The sequence below is a fragment of the Sceloporus undulatus genome, chromosome 5 (genome assembly GCF_019175285.1).
Source record: "Sceloporus undulatus isolate JIND9_A2432 ecotype Alabama chromosome 5, SceUnd_v1.1, whole genome shotgun sequence".
Classification (NCBI taxonomy): Eukaryota; Metazoa; Chordata; class Lepidosauria; order Squamata; family Phrynosomatidae; genus Sceloporus; species Sceloporus undulatus.
Window position 1 is genome coordinate 75,702,246 of NC_056526.1, and position 27,338 is coordinate 75,729,583.

The 27,338-nt window shown below is 38.7% G+C and overlaps 1 protein-coding gene across 8 annotated transcripts; it reads left to right on the forward strand.

Moving 5' to 3' along the window:
- The first annotated feature begins 1,139 nt into the window (after nucleotides 1-1,139).
- Nucleotides 1,140-25,756, forward strand: HDAC10 (histone deacetylase 10). 8 transcript variants are annotated; one of them, XM_042466718.1, is made up of 22 exons: nucleotides 1,144-1,255; nucleotides 3,588-3,654; nucleotides 5,166-5,235; nucleotides 6,573-6,707; nucleotides 8,752-8,848; nucleotides 9,979-10,076; nucleotides 10,167-10,271; nucleotides 10,364-10,432; nucleotides 11,881-12,007; nucleotides 13,202-13,267; nucleotides 14,605-14,664; nucleotides 14,797-14,886; nucleotides 15,296-15,402; nucleotides 16,203-16,270; nucleotides 16,777-17,062; nucleotides 18,545-18,623; nucleotides 21,056-21,141; nucleotides 22,414-22,467; nucleotides 22,961-23,042; nucleotides 23,553-23,738; nucleotides 24,365-24,524; nucleotides 24,757-25,756. In XM_042466718.1, the coding sequence occupies exons 2-22, from the start codon at nucleotides 3,609-3,611 to the stop codon at nucleotides 24,780-24,782; spliced, it is 2,097 nt and encodes a 698-aa protein (XP_042322652.1). In that variant the 5' UTR covers nucleotides 1,144-1,255; nucleotides 3,588-3,608; the 3' UTR covers nucleotides 24,783-25,756. The 8 variants fall into 8 exon arrangements, with proteins under 8 accessions (XP_042322660.1, XP_042322658.1, XP_042322652.1 ...); XM_042466719.1 differs by having other exon boundaries at nucleotides 1,180-1,310; XM_042466724.1 differs by lacking the exon at nucleotides 24,365-24,524 and having other exon boundaries at nucleotides 1,142-1,255.
- The last annotated feature ends 1,582 nt before the right edge of the window (nucleotides 25,757-27,338 follow it).

The window sequence follows — 27,338 nt, forward strand, 5'->3', positions numbered from 1 at the left end:
CACTTTAACTTCCATGGCTCCAGCCTACAGAATCCTGGGATTTGTAGTTTCGTGAGGCACCAGCACTCTTTGGCTTGTTGTTGTTGTTGTTTCATGCCTTCAAGTCATTTCTGAGTCTGACTTACGGCGACCCTAAAGCAAACCTATCACAGGGTTTTCTTAGCACGTTTCTTCAGAGGGGGTTTGCCTTTGCCATCCTCTGAGGCTGAGAGAGTGTGACTGGATCGGGGTCACCCACTGAATTTCCATGGCCGAGCAGTGATTTCAGTCCTGGTCTCGAGAGTTATAGGACTTTCTCACACGATGAAAATAGGGGCTTTAAACAGTGATTATCCTATGAAAAATCACAATTGCGATTAAGATTTTCACACACATTGCAAATAAAGAGCCATTATCCTGGGAATAAACAGGCAACAAACAGCAAGAACTCATTCACAGTATAATGGCTCTTTAATCGTGACGTTGTGTGAAAAATCTTAATTGTGATTGCGTCTTTTTCAAGGGATAATGTTTAAAGCCTTAATTTTCCTCGTGTGACAGTCCAACCCTCAAACCACTATGCCACACTGGCTCTATTATTATTATTATTATTATTATTATTATTATTATTATTATTATTATGTACTCAACCATATGTTTCTGATAAATTTACAGCACTCTATAAATAAAGCCTAATAATAATAATGAACTTCTCTACATAATTACAATGCCTTCTTGGCTTGCAATATACTTCTTAGGACTCCTCTTTGTCAGGCTCAGAATGGAGGACATTTTGTATATACACTTTTTTAAAATATACTTTGTGTTTTTCTTCTTCTTTTTCTTTTTATATGTGAAAACACTGGTATATGTTTTTGGTTTTGGGGGAGCAAAGAGGTGGACATTTTGGAACCCTCCCTGGACAGAAGCTTAAAATGGAGGAGGACATGCTTTAGCAAAGGCCAAGACTAGGGAATTATTAAATACCAGAGAGGCCTGGGGTCCAATCAGATACAATGAAGCAAAGAGAGGCAGGAAAGGAGCCTCTTTTTGTTTCTTTAGCCAGATGGAACTCTTCCGCCTCTGCCTCCTTTGCATTACTGCTTCTGATTGGGCCAGTTGGCTATCCTTTAGGCTTCCCCTGAGCCAATCAGGGCCCGCAATTTTAGGTCCCTCCTTTCCAGCCCTTTGAGCCTTTTGCAACTTGGGGGTTTTCTTCATTTCCCCAAATTCCTCTCCTTCAGCGCATAGGTTTCTCAGCTGGACCCTGATCTGGGTATGTAAACTTCTTGGATTCTTTCCTGGAATTGCATCGGTGAGCAGCATCGATGGTTAGTATCACAGGCAGGCAGAAAAAGACAGACAGACAGACAGACAGACAATCAATCCAAAACTCACTGCAGAAATAATCCAGTTTGAGACTGCTTTTACTGAGCTGGGAATTCCCAGAATCCCAGATTCCAGCTCAACGTTAGGAGGAACTTCCTGACAGTAAGGGCTTTTCGACAGTGGAACACACTCCCTCGGAGTAAAGTGGAGCCTCCCTCCTTGGAGGTCTTCAAACAGAGGCTGGATGGTCATCTGTCGGGGATGCTTTGATTGAGAGTTCCTGCATGGCAGAATGGGGTTGGACTGGATGGCCCTTGTGCTCTCTTCCAACTCTACGATTCTATGAATTGTACCTTGTTGTAGCACCAGAGCTCTCTGACAGAGAATGCTCAATGTCTCACAAAACTACAGTTCCCAGAATTCCCTAGCACCTAGCCAGGGCAGTTAAAGTGGTCTCAAACTGGATTATTTCTGCAGTCTCTTTTGGACCAAAGTTCAGTAAGCAGGGAGATAAAGTGAAGCCTTGCTCTGACCCCTTTGCCAATTGAGAGCCATTCTGTTTCTCCATATTCTCATTCTGACAGTAGCCCCCTGTCCTAAGTACAGATTTCTCATCAGGACGATCAAATCTAGTGGCACTGCCAAATCTTTAAGAGCGTTCCATGACCGGTGCAATCCAAGGCTTTGCTATAGTCTATACATCATATGCTGATTTTCTTTTGGTATTCCCTGGTGCACTCCATCAGCCCCCCATATGTTTGCTCCTAAGGACTGGAGTGCAGCTTTGGCACAGCTTCCAGCCTCTTAGGACGCATGCATCGTTTAAACAGCATACCTCCAAAGTGACTCAAGAAGTGAACCCTGCGTTTTAGGTTGCTGCCAGACTGCAGAATTTATGCAGTTTGATACCCCTTTAACTGTCTTGGTTCCATTCTATGGAGTCCTGGGATTGGTAGTTTGTTGTGGCACCAGAGCTGAATGTCTCACAAAATTACAGATCCCCAGAATTCCATAGCATTGAACCATGGCAATTAAAGTGGAGACAAACTGCAATAATTTCTGCAGTGTAGATGCAGCCTTAATTCCTTGATGTGTGGTTCCTTAAGAAGCAGATGGAGTGTGTGCACATATCTTTCGTCATCTTCACGGTATCACTGTTGAGAGGATGGGGCAATCTTTTTGGAGTAGTCATTGTTTCAATTAATTGAGAATGTTGCTAGAGTAAAACAAACATAGTGTGTGAGATGTGTGGTGTTGGGCACAGGATCCCTTCTCAAGCATGTGGGAACATGCCATAGTCTTGCAGAAGGGGCAAATATTCTGTATGTGTTCAGAGGCACTTTTGTATCAGTCCTTCTTGAAATTAGGTTCTGTGGCATGGCTCTGTGGATTGCTTTGTGAATTGCTGGTGCCACAACAAACTACAATCCCCAGAAATCCACAGCATTGAGCCATGGCAGTTAAAGTGGTGACACTTTGGATTATTTCTGCAATGCAGATGCATCCAAAGAGTGGGTGGAGAGGTGCTAAGATTCACCTCCATTCAGGGGGCTTCAAAAGCAATTGTTCTGTTCTCATGCTATGATGAAAAACAGGGAGAGGTTGTTGGGCCATTTGGAAGCTAGCTTTTCATTCTTGACATCCAGTTATTTTATCCATCTGGATGGATGGATGTGTTAGCCCCTAAAATGCCACAGCAAATTGCTTCATCTTCAGTAATTCATGGATGGATCATTATTTTCTTCTCACAGAACAAGTTATGGCAACACTACTATGAGGGGCAGTGGTTTGAACAAATTCCAAACTGTACACATCTTTGAAGGACGTTTGTGAACCACATACAAAATCATAGTCTTCATTTAGTGTGCACTGGTTGAGAGATAATACTAAACCATAGTTCAGGCTTGGCTTTCCAGATGTTTTTGGGTTGCACTTCCCAAAAGTAATAGATGCTTTGGTGAGGGCTGGTGGGAGTCACAGGTCAATAACATCTGGAAGGACACTTTTTCCCCTAACACTTGTTTTGTTGAAACAAGCTATGATCAGAAGCTTTGATTTGATCTTGGTTTGTTTCAGTAAACTAGAACTGTGCTACTGTGACCTTCCAGATGATCCTGGACTGTAATTCCAGATGTTGTTATATAAAAGATGGTGAGGATTATAAGAACTGCTTATCAAAAACATTTGACTGACCACAGTTGTCCATTATTACAGTAAACTGTAGTCTAAACTTGGCAAGTAAAGAACACTGGCTAATTTGTTTATTCTTATCTATTTAGGCCCTCTCAATTTGATGAGACATGTTGGCCATGGATTTTCAAGCCCTAAAAGATTCTTTGCCTCCAGGTGAGAGCAAGACAAGGAGTGTGATTTGTTTTGTTTTAAAGTTTCTGTACATACCTTCTCTCTGCAAAACTAATCTCTTTCCCTTTTGAGACTGAAAGCACACTGAGTTAGCACAGAAGGGTTGCAGTTGTGTATGGTCCAGTTTGGCATAGTAGTTCCACCTATGGACCTGTATTACATTTGGCCATTTATTGAAACCTTCACCCCCCCCCCAGGCCTACTGTAGAGTTGCTACAACCTCATTTCCTTGGCTGTTCTGTGCTGGTGAAAATGGTGGGAGCTCAGAGAAGAGTCTTGTTCTATGTGTGTTTTTTGCCTTCAAGTCATTTCTGATTTATGACGAACCTATCACAGGGTTTTCTTGGCAAGTTTCTTCAGAGGAGGTTTGCCATTCCCGTCCTCTGCAGCTAGAGACTGTGACTTGACCAGGGTCACACAGTAGGCTTTTATGGCCAAGCAGGGATTCAAATCCTACTCTTCAGAGTCATAGTTCAAACCACGCCATCACGCTGTCTGGATGTATACACATAACTAGATGCTAAGCAATTACATCACCCACAAAACTCCACTGGGGTCCTCCAGAGGTTGTCGCAGAGGATTTAATCATTTTGATCCTGGCTTCAGGACAAAGCCAGATGCTTCCACAAGACACAAAATTTCTATAGGGACACTGTAGTGAGTCTGCAATAGGGTAGGGCAGGGATTTGGTTGGCATGAAGGAAGAAAAGTAATGCTAACATCCACACTGACCAAAAATATACAGGGTTGCACCTGCACATATCACTAACAGAAAGCCAGCCAAGGACTGATTGTTTGAAAAGAGGCAGACAATCTGGTTGTTGCTGTGTGCTTTCAAGTCATTTCTGACTTATGGTAATCCTAAAGTGAACCCTATCATGAAGTCTTCTGAGGTTAAGAGAGTGTGATTTACTCAAGGTCACCCAGTGAATTTTCATGGCTGAGCTGAGATTTGAACCCTGGTCTCCAGAGTCATAGTTTATTACTCAAACTGCTATACCATGATGACTCTTGCAAATCTATCTACTTATAATCTGTACAAGTTCATACAACAAAGCATCAACCATTCGAATTTTGCACAAATTTTCTACATGTGTTTTCATTTTTATGCGTTTGTTGAAAGTGCTGAAAAATCCCTAACAGAGCAAGAAGCATCATTTTATTTTCTCATCCTTGTATGCATAGATGAGGCAGTTTAAATGACCTACTGTTTGTGCTTGTACTTGGTTTGTGCTTTATACTTGGTGAGTATAAAACTAAAACTGTGGGTGGTTTGAATATGAAAAAGAAAGCTTCCAGTCTGCTCTATGCTGGAAAGCAGCAAAAGTACTCAGTACTAAAATATTTAGTGTTATGTCTGAATCAGAGCAATGTGACAATTATTCTCAGCTCTGACTTACCGAAGAGAATAATAAAGGACTTCTGTTTTGGAAAGATGGTTTATTTCTGCCTGAAATATGTGCAGATGTTTTGTGTTTGTTTTGTTTTAATAGGAGCCATGGCTTCTGGAACAGCTCTCATTTATGATGATGAAATGAGAAGCCATAAACTCCTATGGGATGAGTAAGTTAATTTGCAGTTACCATTTTAACTGCTATGAACATTGCTTTAAACTGAAAGGAAATTACATGAGTACAGTAGTCCACTTTTCTACTAAGCAGCCCATAAATGACAACAGCTTTTTAGTGTTATTTGTGTTCAGTACTTGTTTGCAAGGTGTGTTGTTGGATTGCAGCTCCTATCAGCCAGTATTGTCCATGTTGAGCTTTTATAGGAACTGTAGTCCAAACACATCTGGAGAACTACAGTCGTTCATCCCTGCTCTAATAAACAGTGAGTGTCCAGACTTAGAGATTCAAACAGGGAGTATGAACATTGAGCCAGAATGAAATCTAGACTAATACCACTTTGATGAAACTTTTCCTTCAAACGTTTTCTGGGTGGGAGATCGATTTTCATCAGAATCACTGCAGAGAAAAAAGAATTCAGCTCCAATCTCCAGCAGTTAGGTTTGCAGCTGCGCTCCCCTTTCCAGCAGACTGCTACTCAGAAGTTTTAAAAAAGATGTACATGAAACAGAAGTACAACAACACGTTCTGTCCAGCTTGCTCCTCGGAGCTGAATTCTTAATCATTGGCTTCATCTAGTATCTGAGGCCAGAGTTTGTTTGCTTTGCCCTTGCTCTGGTAGATTTCCTCAGTGAGCAGTTCTTCCTCTTCGTGACCTTTCCATTGCAAAAATTAATGTATGCTGGGCACACCTATGCCTGCCAGTTATGAACTGTACTGAAAATATGAACTCTGGCAGATGTTCGGTCTGAGAAGAGATGTGCTAAAATTTGTCTGCTGCATCATTCCTAGCATACTGAAATATGGTATTTGGGTTTGACCGCTAGGAAGTGGTAGCTGGTGTCATCTCTGTCTGAGTTTGAATCTGTTCTAGTTTTTAAGAGCTTTAAAGGAGCTACCTTCTATTTTGGAGATAGGGTTCATCACCTTGGATAGCTCCTTTAAAGTTCATACTAAAACCCAGAATGGAGTCACCACCTCACTAACATGGAAGCTGTCAACTACTAGGATAATGGGGAGATTAAAAATTAGGGAAGGATGGCAGGGTTGTGTGTGCTCAGGGAAATATCTGGCATGATGTAATGCCCATGGGCTTCCACTTAATGCATTTTTAATAGCATGCCAACCCAGTATTGAAGTACTTTTTCAATATTTATTTCCTTCTTTAATTTTTCAGACAAGGAAAGAAATAAAAAGTGTATGTGTATATAATATATATACTTTTTATTTCTTTCCTTGTCTGAATATATATATTCACAGAGGTGATGCAAAGTGTTCTTTTACTGTATATCTTTACTGCCAAAAGAAAATGTATGTTTGTTTGTTTTTTAGCCCAGTTTGTGAGATTGAAGTGCCAGAGAGGCTCTCTTCTTGCTATGAGCACCTTCAGCGCTATAATCTGATCGAAAGATGCGTATCAGTACCTGTCAGAGAAGGCACTGAAGATGAGATCATGCTGGTTCACAGGTCTGCTTTCTGATATATAATGTATTTTCATCCCTGTCTGTGTTAGAGAAATAATAGAAAAGGCCTTCACTCTTAGATTTTTTTCTTGAACTTTACAATATGGTTTATTCTTATAATGAAAGAGCCCAGACGAAGACCTAATCCCCCTCAATGGGAAATGAAATCCCTGCCTATTGTGAAAAGTAAATGAAGCTTCACAGTGGAAGATAGGAAGTGCTTCCTCTTGATCAGTTTGGTGGGAAAGATGTGAGGAACAACTCAAGGCCAACATAGGTTAGCCTAAATCCAAACTTGAAAGTCTTTCAGTGGATTTTGGAAATAGGACTGGACTAATGATTAGGCTAATGAGACTGAAAGCTAAAACCTTCAATTTTCTACTTCAGCCCCAGAGTTCATTGGAGGCCTTAGGCTAGTTCCTCTTTCTTAGCCTTATCTTGCTGTTGTTCTGAGGATTTATAGGAAGAATAAGATGTGTGTGAGTGTGTGAGTGTGTGAGTGTGTGTGTGTGCGCGCACCATCCTAAATGCCTAGAGAAATGCAATAAATAAAGCCAATTAAAAGTCAGGATATCATATATTGTTATTCATACAGTGAGTAATCAGCATACATTGCCACTTTTAGCTGTCATGGTTGAAGGTACAATCAGAACAGGTTTGATATCCAAATTAAAAAAATAACCAGTTTTTAGAACTTGGTGTTTGTTGAGAGAATGTTTTCAGACATGTAGCTGAAGTCATAGTTCTTCATGCTGAGGTGGTCTGCCATACTGTGGCTCAGATGAAACACAGTGACAATTAGCTTGTTATTCTGGAAGTAATCTCTAAATTGGGACCTTTTTGGGAGGATGCACAACAGTGAGAATGCAGATCAAGGAAAGGCCATATATAATATCTATCAAAATTATTTCTGATGAATTCATTGGTTTGAGGACCATGCTGATGAAAAGTATAAGTAAGCTGAACACCAAAAAAGACAAGACAGACAATGAAGCAACTGTCCCCACAACAAGAAAGTTGTCAGAGTTACTACCTAATAATCAAATAGACCATCAGATCAAGGCCTTTTCTGATTTTGACAAAAACCTTGGGGTCCTAGCAGTTTTTTCCGTTTAATTTTTATGTTCCCAAGCCATTAAAGCTATCAGATGTTGCTGTCAGAAATTTCTCTCAGTAATTTGTTGAATTGACATTCTTCTTAGATGCTGGCAGCAAATGAAATTGAAACTACATTGTAGAATGATCAAAAATCTCCTCACCATGACTACTTGGCCCTCTTCAATATTGAGAATGAATTTCTCATATCTTACTATAAGGATGACATCATTTGTGATTTTGCCACAGCCAAAGCTAGCAAAATAGTTGTCTTTGAATTTATGAGTGTAGATATGATTTGTGTTTCACAAATTTGAATGCAGTTGCACTGATGGCTTGTTGATAGACTGCACATAGGCATGTGGTTGTCTACTGTGTGAATAAAATACTGGAACGAGACTGCTTTTCAATTTGACCTAGACATTATCATATGAAGTCCCTAGGCTACTCATATGCTTAATATGGGAACAGATTGATATGTAACATCCATTTCTTGCAGGTAATCCTGGTGCAGCATTATGTCTTGTGTTGAGGCTTGCACTAGCTGAAGCTTCAAAAGTAACCTCATTTCTATTCATAAGGGCAAAGTTTGATCAAAGCTAACCAGAATTAGCATTAACATTGGAAATTTAATTGAAACCCTCCCTTGACTTAGGATACTGAATGGTTTACCTTTCTAAAAAATATTTTAGGTAACTGCCTTTGACAAAGAATCATGCCCATTCGTGTTGTTGCAGTTTGGGGACCAAAACAAAAAAGCCGTGCTGTTTTCCATATAGGTTCAGTTCTGTAAGCCTGGGCTTTGCTTGAACTGATAGTGGGAAAGAGACTATGGTCAATCTGCTGGCAACTAGATCTGGCTGGCTGGGTGGGTAGATGTACAAGTAGCTGCTTGTGCTTCAGTACCATCATCCCTCTTCTCAACAGTCTGAAGCTTTTCTTTCTCTTTCCAGTTCAGATTATTTGGAAGTTGTAAAAAACACTGAGAAAATGAATGAAGAAGAACTCCAGAAAACCTCAGCTGAATATGATTCTGTTTATTTCCATCCAGTATGCAGGCACAGTCGTTATCCATTCATATGTATATAATGTTCTTCATCAATACATGTTTTTGTGTTTCTTTGCTAACTGAAATTTTGCATAGGGGAAGTAAGGAAAGGCAGGAAGAAAAGTTGAAGGCTGTACTTGGAAGCTTATTGTCATACATACCACAGCTTTGAAAAATCACTGTTTTGGACTGTAACTCTCAGAATCCCCCCCGTGGCTATGCTGGCTAGAGGATTCTGGGAGACACAATCCAAGTGCTTCAAAGATTGGATATATTATTATAGCAATCTGAATTGTCTGAGTGCCAGTTCATAAGAAGCCAAAACAGCACCATTCATGAACAAGAATGTGGTATCACTGTCTAGAATAAAAGAGGAAGAATATTTAAATATTAGGAAAGATCAGATAATCAATGGCAGCTTTAGGGGGAGGGGTGCATAGAACATACTCCAACCTAGGAAACCAATCCATTGGGGACAACGTTCTGCTCACTGTGAGGATCCTGATGACAAAAGACTGCTTAAGTCAGCTGAGGGACATCAGCTAACTTCCTGTTGGCTGTCCACATGGAATCCATAAACCCTTATTCCAGTGCCTCTGTGACTATGGAGCTTATCGCTTGGGCAAATAAGCTGGCCTATCTCTTTGGGCTTCAGTTCTGGATCCGGGATGCCTCCGGATGTTATCATAGCTAAATCGCTTCTAATCTAGGTGGGATGATGCCGCCCGGATGCATCCCTGGTTGAAGCCTTGCTCAGTTGGCCAATTTTTTTTAAGTTGGAAGCTCCCCAACTTCGAAAAAGTGCTTTCTGAGTGAGGCTTTGATCCGGGATGCATCCGGGTGGCATCATCTCACTTAGATTGGTGGCAATTTAGCTGTGATAACATCCAGAGGCATCCCGGGTCCAGAATTGAAGCCCGAAGAGATAGGCCAGTTTATTTTCCCAAGCAACAAGCTCCTTCGTTTCATTTTGGCAGAACCTCAAGCCTAAGTTCCCTGGGAACTGACTGGATCAAGATCCTGGAATCATTACAGTATTTTGTTGCAAGTCCCATTTATGTACTTCTAAATGCTAATTCTTTTCAGAAACTACAGTAGGGGGGATTGAGTCTTGGCATTTATTATTTTTCAGACTACATATCGCTGTGCCAAATTGGCTGTTGGAGCCACACTGGAACTTGTGGATGCAGTGATGTCAGAAAGAACATGTAATGGGATGGCTCTAGTAAGGTAACAATGTGGAAGTTGCTTCTTAACAAAACACTTGGGTGTTCTCCAAATCAATTAATAGCTAAGTAACCACATCATGTTCGTTTACAGGCCTCCAGGTCACCACAGCCAAAGAAATGCAGCCAATGGGTTTTGCATATTCAATAATGTTGCTATTGCTGCAAAACACGCCCAGAAGAAATACGATCTGCAAAGGTTGAGTATATATTTGTCACTCTGTTGATTGTCTTCTTGCTTCAATGTTTTTTCATTCTACTAGTGAATATTGTTATTGTTGGTTTCAACAGGATCCTCATTGTTGACTGGGATGTGCATCATGGACAAGGAATTCAGTATATATTTGATGAAGATCCAAGGTTTGCCAATTACATGATTTTGCACATTTGGGGCAACACTGAGTATGTTTTTCAAAATGCTTCTTCTATACTTGTTCTGGAAATGAGTTATGCATTTATTTTTAATCTGAAACAGCAAGTCCTAACACATTTTTGTCAACTGATATCATTAAAATGAAAACGTTGTGAGGTTTTTTTTTGTATTTAGTTTTGTGTGTGGTTTGGGTTGGGGATGTGGGAGTTGAGGGTACATATATGTATTAGTGTGAGTATTTTAGTACAATGTATTCTTATATTGCAATGTGTTTAATTTGTTTATAAATTATTATTTTTTAAAAGTGAAAAAGCATAAAATCATTAAAACAGATGCATATGTATATGTATATGTATAGAATGTGTGTGCATCTATATATCTATCTGTCTCTATATCTCTTTATCAGTCTGCTTGTATTCATTTATTTTATTATAAATATGCACTGTATGTCGTGTGTATACCATGTGCCATCAGCATGGAATAGGCAAATCTTGATACTAATCTTCTGCCGGTATAAACTCCTCTGACATTAGTGCATGTTCTTTCCTGTGCATGGTAGAAGGAGGTATCCACTGCCTCTTTGTGCAACAACCCTGCTGCGTGCAACCCAAACTTTACAGTGCAGGGGCACACCCTCATACCCAATCCATGGCTGGGAAGGGGATTCCCTGTACTGCAGTTTTGCAACTGGACTCGCTCTCCTGAACCTCCAGTGCTCTTGCTGGGTGGCCATGGTATCATAAAGCATCAATGTGCCCTGGAAATATAAAGCTGCATTGTATGGAGACAGAAGCATACCAGCAGGGTTTTACACTCTAAAAAGACTTTAGAGTTGCATTTGGTTTTAACATGGTTTATAATTATACATCTTAGGGCTTGTCCACATGAGTCAAAAGGCCCATGTTCCTCCTAACTTCATGTCATCCCAGGGGCAGGATCGGCCTAATCCTGCCAGACTGGATCTGGATATGGTGGATCTGGCCTGATCCCAGGGTAAAGGGGCCTCAACGCAGATCAAATTGACCTGCTGTTTGCTGCGGAGTTTCTTGAAAACTCCGTGATAAACCCTGCTTATCTTGTGGGTCCTGCATGACCCTTACCTCTGTAGTTGGTGCTGCACATGAGCAAACCCCCCATTGCTGCATCTGATGAAGAAATGAGGCACCTGGCCATGTGACTGCAGCTAGGCACTACAATTTCTGGCTTATACCAAAAAACCCCACTTTTTTTCTCTTGCTGGGTGACTGCTGAGATTGGCTTCTGTATTTGATGTAATTATGATTAACTAATTGTGCTTGGTTTTGTACATATTCTAAGTGTGTGATGTTTCAAGTTCCTTCTGGAGTTGCAGGAATGTCAGTCAGGCACAGCAGAAAAACTTCAGGTGATCTTTCATAACACAATTGACTTTGGGTTTTCTTTTTCTTGTTTCCAGTGTTCTCTATTTTTCCTGGCATCGATTTGAACACCAGCAGTTCTGGCCTTCACTCAGAGCATCTGATTATGATGCAGTTGGGCAGGGAAAAGGGAAAGGATTCAACATAAATGTACCTTGGAATAAGGTGAATGTCACCTGATAGCATAATAATGAAAATGCAGTGAGCTCTAGTAGTAATCCGTTTAGGTGCAAGGTACTATTAAGAAAGAAAGAAAGAAAGAAAGAAAGAAAGAAAGAAAGAACTCAGCCATTGTATACATATAGTGGTTACCAGTGATCCTATTCGCCCAGGGTTTTTCTACACTATTAAAAACCCATCAATCACTTTGAATTGGTAGCAATCCTGACATATTACATTCTAACTAATTCATGTGAGGCTTTTAGATACCTGATGGTTTTAATCTTTAGGGGAAAAAATCTTGATTTTCTCCAGAATTTCGCGAAAAATTTGGATGAGTGGATGTATGACCAGCAGATTTGCATTGGCGATGGAGAGAGGAATTCATGTTGATTGGGGCAGGACAAACAAGGACAAGCAGTTATATGAATATTCTGCCAGGAAGGGACAGTTCTCAAAAGACAGAAAGTTTAAGTGCCTTATTCATCATTTTTGCCCATAATTGGGTATCAGTATATCTGCTTGTATACCTCTATCTGTCCAGTTCTGGTTAACTACTTAGCTGTGCTTAGTTTAGTGATGACTGAAGGTGGTCCTCTCATGGTAAAAAAAAAGGAGACCAAAGAGTGTCCTGGACTAGGGAAGAAATGAGTATGATTGCATCCTTGGTGGACAAGGAGAAAAATAATAAAGTGCACTGGCCATGGATGTGTGGCCAAAAATGATTCAGGGAAACTAGCTAGTGGGACACCATTTTACGAGGCAACCTTGGAATGGAGGAAGGTGAAACTGTTTAAGCTGAATTTGCTATGCTTTGTCTTGGTAGCCATAGTAATAGTGTAGACAACTCCAGGGTTGCTGCAAATCTGGAAAGCCCAGAGCCCACCCAGATTTTACAGTAAGTGTAGACAAGCCCTTGGTGGTAAAGAAAATGGAAAGAAAACAGTTTCTCTTATAATAGAACTTCACATTACCATTCTTCTGCTTGTATGTTGGAACTCATTACAGCATTAAATGTGTGCATAAAGCATTTTTTGTTTCAGAATATGAATTTCTTATTGGATTCTGCTGATAATTATATGACCCACAGCAATTCTCTGCTTACCTACCTTTGGCCTGAGGTGATTTCCCCATATATCTTAGTGGAACTCTAGATCTATTTAACAATTTTAATCTTTCTTTTCTTTACTGGTTTTGCAGGTTGGAATGGGAAATGCAGATTATGTTGCTGTATTTTTTCATGTATTACTTCCATTGGCTTTTGAGGTAACTTTTAATCCTGGCTTTTAAAAGGAAAAAAAAAAACCCCAGCATGAGTGAAATGCATCTTGAACTCACCAAAACACATTCCTTGTACTGTCATCTTCAGAAATAATATTTGGGTAAAATAATCATTTTTGAAGGTTATGCTGCTGCTTCTAGTAAAAGCTATCTGCATGTGTGATGAAAGCTGTCAGATAAAAAAGACTAACGGTTGTATCGACTAGGGAAATAACTGAGGAAAGCAAATAGAGACTTTGAGGTGCTAATAATGTGAGGGATTTGTAGAATTGGAAGTTTATTCTCTTAGGGGAAGTATCATGGCAGATTGGTTTTAACCCTACAGAACTCCCTAGGTTATATAGTGAGGAATGAGGTGTGTGTGTGTATTTGTGTGTGTGTTTAAGAGAGAGAGGAAAAAGAAAGGAGTGATAATTATTGATACTATTCCTTCACTTTCTGTTCAGATCAGGGATAGGAATTGTGTGCCAAGCCCACTAGAGAGGGGGAAAAACACCTCATATGGGAATTTGCGGCTCAGAAGCTTCCAAGACAAGTTAATACTCATTCTAAGGCTATGCCATGATTTCCCTGTCTCTTTTTAGGCCTTAAATACACTAGTTCCACCCCTTTTTTGATCCTCCTGCACAAGAGGAATTGAGCGTATGCCAAAATCCGATTCTGTGTAATGGGGCACACTCCTGTGGCCCATTGTTTTGATTGGGACTTGCCTTCCATGTGAGCTCAAGTTCAGGCAAGGCAAGCCCATGTAAAGGGTAGGCCAGCTGTTTCCCTTCCAAAGCTGGACATTACTGGATATTTTTTTAATGGTTAGCTGTGGCCCATGAAAGATCCTGGTCTTGAAAACAGGGTGAGTACAGTTCCCACACCCTACAAGGCTGAACATCCCTGCTTTAGATCATAATTGCACCATACTTTGTCTTCTAAAAGAGAATGAGAGAGGGAGGAAGCTCACCCCCACCAGGAAACATTAAATCCGAGGGTATACATGGAAAAGTTTCTAGAAGCTTGAAATCTGAGGATTACGGGCAGCAGAGATATAAAAGCTTTTGTATAAGGCCTTGGAGTAGACAGTAATGGGCGAGATGAACAATGGTCTGATGTGATGTTCGTATGTACTCTATTGTGTTGTGAAGAAGAGACATTTAAGAATACTCAGTCCAGTTAAATGTTTATATGCCGGTGAAGCACTCATGAAGAGTCCTTCAGAAATTCAATCCATTATTGGAAAAATTTCTCTGGCTTCATCAGAGTTGGCTGAATAGCATTAATAATGCATTCAAAACATTGTTTTGAACTTGGATGTTTTATTTAAATCATAGTTTGATCCAGAGCTTGTTTTGGTTTCTGCTGGTTACGACTCTGGAATTGGGGATCCAGAGGTAAGCCATTCTTGTAATCCTCCTCCAAGTATTTTTCTCCAAGAGTTTAGTTTGAAAATCACCTTTCCTATAAGATCAGACAGACACATTTAACATTTGAAGCATTCATTTCTTTGTTTCCCCATTTTCTAGGGTCAGATGTGTGCAACACCAGAATGTTTTGCTCATCTTACACATTTCTTAATGCATTTAGCAAAAGGAAAACTGTGTATGATTCTAGAGGTAAGTTTTAAATAATATTTAGAATTATATCCTGTGATGTTTCCTCTACATGCTTCATATATTCATATAATGTTCTACTTACTTTGAAAGCATATTACAAGAGGTCCTCCTGAATCTATCTGTCTATCTGTCCATTTTTATATGGCATGAGTGAATCAGTCAAAATAGAAGATAGTCAGTATTGAATGGCAATCTCCCATTCAAGCACTGCCCAAACTCAAGAATCTGCTTAGCCACAGCAAGGTGCTTGGATCATGTGCCTTCAAACCATCTTTCGAGATCATTATGCATGATGATCTTATGTTGAATTGCATGAGATACAACACTGTAATGCTACATTATTCTACTTATGTGTATTTATGTGTGTGGTTTGCTCTCTTGTGTTTTCACATCTTTTGTTCATGCTTAGGGTGGATATCATTTGAGGTCACTCTCTGAATCGGTTTGCATGACTATTAAAACTCTGCTTGGAGATCCATTGCCCCATTTGTCTGGAGAAATGGCACCATGCTTAAGGTACGTGTCCATCTGTCTGTATGTGTGAGCTTGCATGCATGTAAAAAGGATTAGGTTGAAACATTAACTGTATCTGTGACAAACTCAATTTGACCAAATTAAAGCACTTTTACATCTCATGGATTCTAGGTGAGGAATTAGTCTTTTGCTTTGTTAGCCATGTTCAGGCATTAGGAATTAGTGTACTGCACACAGGTGAGGAAAGGGAACATATTGGACCTCCCTCTTCATCCTAGGTACCTTTGTCCTCTACACATGGAAGATAACTCTTTGAAGAGGTGAAAGTCTTGGTGAAGTTTTAAATACTACTTTTCCCAGCATATAAAATTGTGTGGAGAGGCTACATGGATAGAGGCTACATGCACAGAGAATGCTCTCCATTTCAGAAAGTTTCCTTCAGTGTTTGGAAGCTGACACAGATGAAGAAAGAGAGTCAGGAGCTAGTGCACTCTCCCTTCTTGTGTGTGCTTAGTATACTTGATTTCTGACATCTGAAGATGGTTTCAGTTTCCTATTAGCAACTCTAGACATGTTGTTTATTTGCCAGGGCAGCATAGTGCTGTGCTGCTCACAATGATGGTCTGTGGACTCATGGCAGGCCATGAGCCATTGGATGCTGGTCCACGGTAGGTTTTATTTAACTATCTATTAAATAAATAGTAGTTGTTCTCTAGTTTTATGTTGTGTATCTTTATAAGTAATAGGTGTGGCATCTTTTCAGATATTTATGGAGGCTGAGTGGATAGTTATTTTGGAATTGATTTTTACAGGTAATTTCTCTTATAATTTGTCTTTTGCAGTGCACTAGAATCAATCCATAATGTGAGAGCTGCACACAAACAATATTGGAAATGTCTGGCGTATGAAAGTAATGACCGATTTGTTTACTTCTTCTCAAATGCAGTGCAATTGATAACACAAATGTGGTGAATACACTAAAACCACTGGTGGGTTAAAATCCCAGAAATAGTGTGTGCACCTTGTTTTAAAGTTGATTGGTGAGCCAAAAGCCTCCTCAAAGCTTTTATCAGCATCATAACAAGGCTCCTTGTATGCCTTGTTTTAAAATATAAATGATCACATTTGGGGCAGGGGTGGGGTTTGATGCTGTCATGGCACTGAGATAGTAAATGACCTCCAGTGGGCTGAAAGCAGTACTCTGGCAATCCTACTCTGCAGCGTTTCCTTCCCATCATTAAGTAATAAGACTGATGTGGTCTGTGAGCTAGAATGCCAGATTTCAGAAATATGTTCAGACTTGAAGACATCAGGTAGTCTTGGATATGTTACAATATACAGTCTTACAACATGGACTGACATCTGATAAGAGACAAACTGTTTTTTGTGTTGTGCAAATGCTGTTGTTTTTCCCAGGCACAATTCCATTGCAAGACCTCAGTACCAGATCCTACCAGACAGGGAAGGCAGAATCTGCACAAACTGGTGCACAGCTCCTCACTCCACAAGAAGCTGGAAAGTCACGTAATGATGAGGTCATCAAAACGGATAAATTTTTGGAGCTGCATATGAAAAAGATTATGTCTCTCAGACCTCCTGTTAGAACGGCAGTAGTTACTACTGAAAGTCATACACACTTGCTACCACCATCTGTTCAGAGTGAGAAAAAAACTGATGCAAAAGAGCTAAATACCCCAATCAGGTTAGCCATACTTTTTGCTAGGACAAAAACAGGACATGCTGTGAAGCATCTGACATTCAGTACATAACGCAGATTGCAAAGAGAAATAAGCAAATCTGGCATCTCTAAATTAAAATAAGTGGAAGCCAAAATCCTCTTTGTGTTTTACTTCCATGTAGAGCATTCATATAAGAGCATTCAGGAGAAGAAGGAAGGTACCATGTTGTTAGTTCCACTCCTGATGTGATGCTGTATCACACAGCATCATGACATGGAGCATAGCTGTCTGCAGAGGAACAACTTTGAGTGTCCTTCATGTGAGCAAGACATAAATAGCACCCAAGAGTGCTCTACTTTGGCTGGGTTATGCTGATAATTTGTACCTCAATGAGTGAGTGTGCTATAGTGGTTTGAGTGCTGGTCTCTGGGAGACCAGAGTTGAAATCCCTACTCAGCCATGGAAATCTACTGGGTGATCTTGGGCAAATCACACTTTCCTAACCTTAGAGTGAGGAAATAGCACCTTCCTCTGATAGGAGGAGTAATAAATCAGAATCAGCTTGAAGGCACATAACAACCACAATTGATGCTGCATATTCATAACTCATGCACTTTCTTATATTTCAGTTAGAGGTATATGCAATAACAAAAATAATGATGTAGCTAAAAGTAAATAAATCTTAAGATTTTAAACTCTACTTTGGAGTATTCTCATGCAACATTAGTTATAATGCTCATCGGCATAAAAAATTCCTCCAGAAATTTTTGTAAACGGTCCAGGATAAACCACACATTTTATTGTTGCAATCTCAGATTGTAAAAGATGATCAGGTTACAATGTTGGCTACTTGATGTCATGTTTTAACACCCCTTTTGAAATAATTCTCATCTAAAAGTATTTTAATAAGGTCAAGATAATGATGACAGTCATACAAAAAGAGTGTGCGTGTGTGTAGGTGTTTGAGCTAAGCAGAAGAACATACGGATGAGGAGTATAGAATAATTCATCTACTCCATAACTCCATAGTTACTGTTTCTAGACCCTCTTTCTACTTGAGAGTTCTGGTGCATTGGAGAGAAAAGTCCTTGTGGAAGTAAATTTGGATGGGGCTGAAAATTTGATTTTTTGCCCACTTTCTCTAATATTCATCAGTGATATTAATATCCTATCCTGATAGGATACAGTCATAGAGTGTCAAGCAGTTCATGACAAGATGGAGAATGGAAACCAGTATGAAATCCAGTTACTTAATGCTTCCTAATCTTAGTCTTCTCATTTTGTGAAAAGGTCTTAATATTCCATAGTTAAAACAAGGTATCTTATTGAGGAACCACTACATAATCTTTGTTTTATACATAAACTTTGAGTTATTATCCTAGTATAATGTGATTCTGTTACATGGGTGTAAGATTGCAACCTAAAAGCTCTATATCCTGATCAGCATTTACAGTTGTTCCAAACTTTTCAATTTATAATAAACTTTAAAAAAATATGTTTTACAGTGGATTTGATGCTGAGCTTGTGAAAGAGGAAAATGTCTTGAAGATGTTGACTGTTCTTGAAAAAATAATTAAAAAGGAGGTAATGTCTAGTAACTACTCATCCTGTGTTTTCTTATCCTTCAGGGTAGCAATTACTACACATTTTTCTACTCTACTAAGCTGAAATGTGATTGCTTATATTCTCCACCTCTTCCCCCTGAGCATTCTTTCTTTCTTTCTTTCTTTCTTTCTTTGGCAATAGGATGTGAGACATACATCCTTTTAATGGCAATAGATAATAATACTGTGTGTACTTCCTAAACATCTATGTAAGTCTGGGCTGCACATATGGGAATAATTTTCACAAAAATAAGCAATTTATGTTTATTTCTAACAAGTGTTAAACATCTTGAGCTAAAGTGTAAAATAATTATTTCATGTAAATAGGTTTGTTCATGCTGCTTGCTTCCCACTGGAAGTCCGAGAGGCCTAAACTTTGGAAGGGATCTCCATCTAACCTAATCCCTTTCAGATATAGAAGCTTTTTGCTGTTGTTGTTGAATCATCCCTGATAGGATAGAGTCATAGAGTTCAGAGGAAAGCCAAGAATGGATGTCTATGGACTCCATCCTAGCTTTCAGGCTTTTAATATGGCCAAGCACCAGTATGCATGTCTAGCCATAGTAGTAAAGTTTATCTGTGCTAGTAACTTTTCTGGGTGTACTTCTAAGCCTGGTATAGAAGAATCACTATTTATAACTAAATTAGCATAGGTCCGTGATATCCAAAGTGGCAGATGTCCTGTTAGAATGAGGCATATAAGCTTCTAGAAAAAGTATGTTTCTCCTTCTGCTCAGCAACAGCAAGGGGATCCAACAATAAATGTATTAACAATAACAGTCCTGGTATAGCAATAGTCTGAAACTCATAAGCAAGTATATAAGGCTATTCTGTAATCATATTACTAGTGCAATGGTCAGTGTAAACTACAAGTATATATAATAAGACATACTGTACTATTAATAGAGATACAGTAGTCCATGTAGGCAAGTTTTATGACAAACCTATGCAAAAGGAAATATACAAGTGGTGTTAGTATCCAGCTGTCAATTAACATACTATATGCATTATACAATACCTTTCTCACATAAATAAAATATGGTCCCCACAAGTAATTATATACCTAGTAATTAATCAAAAGGCAATAATTTATCCACAATGTAAATAAAGAGCAAAACAAGGAGCAACGCATACATACTTAAAGAGTGTTAAGTCCATAAATGCTACTCGGTTAAGCTAAATTGTAGAGTCAGGGAAATTCCTTTTAAGAATAATTATGATGCTTATAGTAGTTCCTATCTGGAAGACTTCATAAACAACAGTTTATCAGAATGAGTAAAATGAAGGTCATGTAAAACACTGCTTAGTTTCAATCTGGGCTGTTGTAGGGCCCCAAAATTTTTCTTATGAGAATAATTATAAAGATTGTTTGTAGTTGTTCTGTCAGGAAAACTACTATAGACCTTGTAGGATATATGATATATTTGCTACAGCTACATCAGATTTTTCCCTTGTGAACCTTCATAATAAATTGAAGATTACTTCATAAGCTTCAGGAAGAGCATACAGGTCAGCAAGTCCATACTCAAAGAGACTGTATGTGCTGTCTTGATAAAGGGATCAGAATCCTGCTGATCCTCCCAAACCAATGTGTTCATGTAGCTTGATTGGTACCAGAAATAGAATAGAAACTTTCATACTTCTTGATGAGCTGCTTGCTGAGGACCAATAGTCAGCCTTTCATTTTTCAATGGCTATTAATTTTAGGGAAGTTAGTCCATTTGTGACAGTGATCCTTGTGTTGTTGTTGTTGTTGTTGTGTGCCATCAAGTCATTTACACCTTATGGCAACCCTAAGGTGAATCTATCATGGGGGTTTTTGGCAAGATTTGTTCAGAAGAGGTTTGCCATTGCCTTCCCCTGAGGCCAAGAGCATGTGTCTTGCTTAAGGTCACCCACTCGGTCTCATGGCTGAGCTGGGAATCAAACCCTGATCTCCAGACGTTCCCTTCATTTTCACCTTCTTGTCTAATTCAACAGTTTATAGTACTTGGAACTGATGCTGTAATGGCTGAATCAACACCTTGTTTGTCAGAGATAATAATGTACCCTAGTTGTAAAACACACATGCCTCAAAACACTTTATTCTCATATAAATGTTATATTAATAGCACTATGGGATTGCGAAATATGTTCTCGCCTGTATTACAACACTGTTTATTAGGTGAGGGTAGTTAAATTTTTGTCTCAGCTTCCTATTCAGTTTGACCTTCACACAAATCATAAAAGATAAGGTTCATGCTCATAAATAAAGATCTATAGCTAAAGTTGATGGTTTTATTTGCTCTTGTAGATGAAGTATTAAAACAAATCTGTTTTTTTATATATATTACTATTTTTATTACCTTTGCTTGTATCCATATCATTAATAAAAAATGATAATGATTAAAAGTTTTTGGTGTTTTTTTTTAGGTAACCAATGGCCTTGCAAAAACATCTGTAGCTTCGCTTTCCTTGGCCTTTGCTCTAAAACATTGCTGTGATCTGAAGGTACAAAAGTAGGTAAATGTATTTTATATCTAGTGTAGTACAGTTGCAATTAAAAGCTTTTTTAAAGAGTTTTTAAGAGTGTGAACATTTGCAATAGAATGACAGAACAGTATTATCTGCTATTGTTGAACTGGAAATTATTATTGATAGGTCCAAAACTACTGATCTTGTCATAATTTGCACCACTTTACTCAGTAATTTTCCAGCAATGCAATCATAGATATGTCTATTTAGAGAAGCTCCAATAAGTTTATATTTGCATCTGGACATGTATAGGATTGTACCATTAGTGGACAATACTGAACACCTTTCATTGTGGTATTGGGGTGTGCTTTCAAGTTGTTTCTGGCTTGAGAGACCCCTAAGGTTAAGCTATCACAGGGTTTTCTTGGCAAGATTTCTTCAGAGGAGGTTTACCCTTGCCTCCCTCTGAGGTTGGGAGAGTGTGGTTTATCCAAGTTTACCCAGTGGGTTTTCATGGCCGAGCTGGGATTTGAACCCTGGTCTCCAGAGTCCTAGTCCAACACCCCAAACCACTTTGCACCACTGGTTCTGTTATATACCTGTGCTAGTAAGTATGTCAGTTAAACTTAATAAGGCATGCTTCTGAGTAAGCATGCCCAGGATTGCACTGGACCACAAAAATACTGTGTTTTGGTAGGAACAAAGTTTTTATCGATGTGTATGTTGACAAATGTACATTTTCACTGAATGAGTAATAGGTTAGATGGAATTAGACATGGTGAGAAATAAAAGTTGTCTGCTGTATATTTGTTGTAAAATTAACTGCTGTAAAGAGACCTTCAAGATGTTACTTTCATGCAAATATTTTTTTTTTACAATTGGCACTTTTCATGAGAATGATGCATAGCCTTAACAATGTTGATAGCATTCAAATAGGCTGAGAGTTTTGGGTTTTGCTGTAGACAATGCAGACCTAGAAACAGATATTTTAGAAATATAAATAGTGTAGACTAGCTTGCTGCTTGATTTGAAAGTGTATCTGTGGATGTGTGCCCCAGGGATTTAAAGGCAGAGCTTACTTTATTGCCTTCTATTAGCAGTGTATTACTTGTCTTTGTTTTTGTCTGGGGTTTTATTGTTAGCAGGATATATTTTATTTATTCAAATGTACAGTCTGCTGTGACATTTTTTATGTGTTGCTTATAAGCAGATTGTAAAAAAACCTATTTTAATTCATGATACAGTACTGATTTTATATCTTACATTTATTTTAATGTGCATTTTAAGTTATAATATTTACAACGTATGTTTTGTAGAGTCCTATGTGTATTTGTCGGTGACATGGACATGAAAATTGACTCGGGTGATGGGTAAGTGCTTCTCCATCATTCCACCCCCACCGGTTGGTTTAAATTTGCAAACTATAAACTACATAATCTCTAGCTAGAGCTGCAGGTTTGGGGGCAGGTTTGGAAGGATGTTAAGGAAAAGAACTGAGATAGACCCATTCCTAAACCTTCAGTCTTGATGTCCCATTTATTTAATGGGTAAATTAACGGGCAAAATTTAAATCTGCAGGGTTTCATACTTATTCAATATGTTTAGGCCTGAATCTCTTTTTTGTTACCCGAATACCTACTTTCCAAAACTTAAATATATCTTCTGTATAATAATAATAATAATAATAATAATAATAATAATAATAATAATAAAAACATTATGACTGTAAGAATTCTTTCTACTCATTTTCTCTTAACTCTTCCCCCAAAATGGCCAGGCACTTGGTTTTGATATTTTTTGTGATTTTTAAGTGTTTATCTCATCAACTAGTAGTAATTTACTTTCTTCACTATTATTTTCCAGCAAAGTCCTTTTGATCAATATCTCTGCTAAACAATCTGAACAATCTAACACCAAATACAATATATTTTTTCATTGGAAAGAGGTAAGCTTAATATTTTTCTGGTCACACCGAATTGTCTCCATGAGTATCCACACACTGCCACCCATGAATTATAGGGCTATGTTTCCACTTTAACTGCCATGGTTATTTACTATGGAATCCTGAGATTGGTAGTTTGATGAAGCCCTAGAGGAGGTAAAATCTAAATTCCTCTCTCTACACAACCAACCCCAGGATTCAATAAAATGGGACCATGGCAGTTAAAGTGGACTAATAATGATATAATTCCATAATGTACAGTAACTGAGCCTCAGTTCTCTGTGAGTAGGTTTACCCATGTTCTAAAACCCCCACAACACAAACTCTTACTTGCATAATGTTACTTACCTAAACTCCCTTCCTATTTCACCCTTTTTTGCAAGTAATATGAAAAGACAGCTCCTGTATCCAGTGGCTAGGAAATGTCCATTCTTAAAACAAATTGATTAATTGGAATGTTTAAAATTATACAACTTTTTTTAATTAAAAAAATGTCTTTTATTTTACTGAAAGGATGATGAAACAACAACCTTCTTCTTGGCTGTCGCTGGATTCATTCTTCCGGTAGCATACAGCTATCAACCTGACCTAACAATCATAGTTGTTGGACAAAATCAGAGCCTCAGCAAGAATGGGATTTCTTTACTCATTAATTTACTGCAAGGATTAGCACAGTCTCAGGTTTTTGTTCTGGTTCAGGTAAGGAGCTGCCATGATCCTACAATAAAATAAGAATAATTCCTTGAATAGTAGATGTAATCAAGCAATAGAGAGAGAGAGAGAGAGAGAGAGAGAGAGAGAGAGAGCCTTGGATGGGAGCCTGCTGCTTCTTTTCTGTAGGATCAAATTGGTATTGTTCCACATCCTCTTTCACCTCCAATATGCATTGTTTAGCAACCCCAGGCTATCTTTCCTTACTTACATGATGGAGAAACCAAAACAAATCAGGCCTTCTGTAGTAATCAGGAGTGATTGCTTTTAACTGTCCTACAAAACTGATTTGTTGTTCTTGCTGCTGGGTTCCTTCAAGTTGTTACTTGGCAAGATTTATTCAGTGGATGTTTGCCATTGCCTTCCCCTAAGGCAGAGAGCATTTGACATGCCCAAAGTCACCCAGTGGGTTTCATGGCTGAGTTGAGAATCAAACCCTGGTCTCCAGAGTCATAATCCAACACTCACACCACTATGCCATACTGGTGTGTGTATTTTAGATAAAGAGATAATTTGCCCCAAATAAAACTTGTATTTTTTCTTTTTAGAATACACACATTTTATTTTTTAAAAAATGAGAAGCTAATCAGCACAGTTTTATTTTATTTTTTTAGGATACAGAATTAAACCTAATGCAAGATATAATCAAGATTTTGACAGGTGACTTTACACCTTTTTTTGGAAGCTACACACCTGCTTTAAAAGAGAATGTGCAAATGATAAAAGAACTAAGACAGCAGTTTCAACAGGAATGGAAAGTGCTCCAGTGTTCAGGCAAGTAATCAGATACAAGTTGATCTTTAAAAGGAAAACAGCATAGGCACTAAAGTTTATCTTGCTCTTCTAGAAATGTTTTCTGTTTTTGCTAGGTCTTGGTATGATATGGTATCATACCGTTTGCATGAGCTGTGATAACAGAGCTCAAGAGCAGGGAAAAAATCATTTTGAGGCTGTGCTGAAAAGTCTGACAAATTTTATTTCTCCTCCCATCCTCTTTCTTTTGTAGCAATGGTTTCCAGTGCTGAAAGATGAAATTGACTTGGCTGTTATTTTTGTTCTAACCTGTGTGCATAGAACACAGAGAGGAAAATGGAGGCCTTCTTGAAAAGTGGCAGATTAAAAAATGAAGTGTGAGCTATGCATCCTGAATGACAATGGAAGATGTATTGGCAACAGTGTTGTTTCTAGGTATATACATAATTGTTAATTTGTATTGCTACAAATTACTGATATGTTGTATTTGCATTTGTAATTTTCAACATACCTAATTACACCAAGTTTGTAAAAAAAAAATGGTGCTGGCTTTGCTCAGATGTGAAACATGTCTTTGAAGCCAGAATTATGAAGAAACACCCACCTTGACACACAATAGCCACATGATATCTCCTAGAATGGGTTGAAGATTTTTTTAAAATGAGATTTAGGGCCAAACTAAATGTTGCCAAAAATGTCCCTACTTGTTTTTCCTCTGCAAATATTTCATCCATTTTAGGAGTGCAACTTTGGTTCTGCTTCCAAAGGAAAGTGGAGGTTGGAAATAGAAAAAAAAAATTAAGACAGTTTTTGACAAGATGGGTTGTTTTTGTTGTGTGCTTTTCAAGTCGTTTCTCACTTATGGTGAAAACTCTCTTCAGAGTGACCCACCTTTGGGGATTCAATATAACTAATGGTATCTTAAATTAATTAGGTACTTTAACCACTGGAAATATAAATAACAGGGATTTTAGAGCAGTGTGACCTTTTAATAAATATAGACACATATACAGTCAAAGTGCTAAAGAATGGTACATTGATACCACTTAATGTTAATTAATGGTCAGGCCAAATATCAAATATTCTCATCATTAGTCAACACATCCCAGATAGGTATACATATAGATTTCTGTAACAGTTTTTCCCATGCACATGTTACCATGATTTGGGTGAACAATGCATGGAAAATTCTTCTTCCTCTCCTTTTGTGCCTTTGGGGGTTTTCCAGGTATTAAAAATGATGACAAAAAACAGCTTCCTTTCTTCCTTTTCCTTTGGACATATATTGCAAAGATAGCAGAAAATCATTTCTTTGAAAATTGAATATTCCACCTTTATCCATCATACTAATTACAGAGGACCTTTTATCTCCAAATCCTATATTTATGAAAGCCATACATTGGGAATGGAGGTGGCTGTACACAACCACTCTGCCCCTGACAAGCTCAGAAATACCGTATCTACAATCGAATGGAACATGCACTGTTAGGGAAAGAATACACACTACACGCAAAGAACTGGCTAACAAAGACAAGGAGCTGCTATCAGTCCACCTCACGATCAGTCAAAAGATGAATACCCAAGACAACAAAATTGACAGCCTCACCTACAGAAAAATGGAAAAAGGTAAGGTGGACCACATTGAAAGAAAGAAATCAAAAATTCAACAAATGCCACCAACCCTAGCTGAAACCCTCTCTGGACATATCAAGAACCATCATCAATCTGATAGAGCAGCAACTTTCATTGCCATTCTGGGACGTCCTGGTCATCTGCAAACTGAACCAATGTTTGGGCCACTCAGTATACAGAAAACCTACACACAGAGAGACAGATACCTACACAAAAACTCCAAACCATCACCCAGGATAAAAAAGAAGCACAATAAAAAGACTGGTAGACTGGGCAAAAAGGATTTGTGAACCCCACTTCCTGGAAGATGAATTGAAGCACTGAAACTGGGTTCTCCAGGCTAAAGGTTATTCCAGCTCAGACATCAGATGGGCTGCCAAACCCAGGAAAACCCATAGGAGTGAAGATAAACAACCACTCAAAGTGAATGTATTTTTATCATACATCAAAGGAGTCACAGACTGAATAGGAAAACTGGTGAGGAAACGCAATGTCCAAATAAATGCCTACAAACTGACCACGAAAATCCAGCAAAAGCTGCGCTCAGTGAAGGACAGGAGAGACCTTCTCATGGCTGCAGGAGTTTACCACATACCATGCAGCTGCAGACAAGTTTACATAGAGATCACCAAATGCAGTGTTCAAACACGAATCAAGGAACATGAGAGACGCTGCAGACTGAGTCAGCCAGAAAAATCAGCAGTAGCAGAATACGTTATAAACCATCCTGGGCATAAAATGCTGTTTGAAAACACTGAAATTCTGGACCATGCCAACAACTTATCAGGTCAGAATGCACAAAGAAGCCATTGAAATCCACAAACACCTGGACAACTTCAACGCAAAAGAAGAAACCCTTAAAGTAAAAGTTTGGCTACCAGTCCTGAAAAACACCAAAATCAAGACCTAGCAAATGCAGGTGAAAACCACCCAGGGTCAGGAGAGGTTTCCAGCAAACAATGGATCATTACCGTAATTAAATAGACACCTTTAGGCCTTGCCATTTAACAACAGAACAATACACAGATTAAAATGTAAATTGCTTCCTCTCAAACAACTGTATGTACAGTTGCCCCTTGGAACTCGTGGGGGATCCATTCCGGATCCCGCTGCAAATTCCAAACCTCACACATATTGAAGCCCCATAGGCTTTAATGGGGTTCGTGCATGCAGGATGTGTGCCATGGGTGCACACCCCATTAA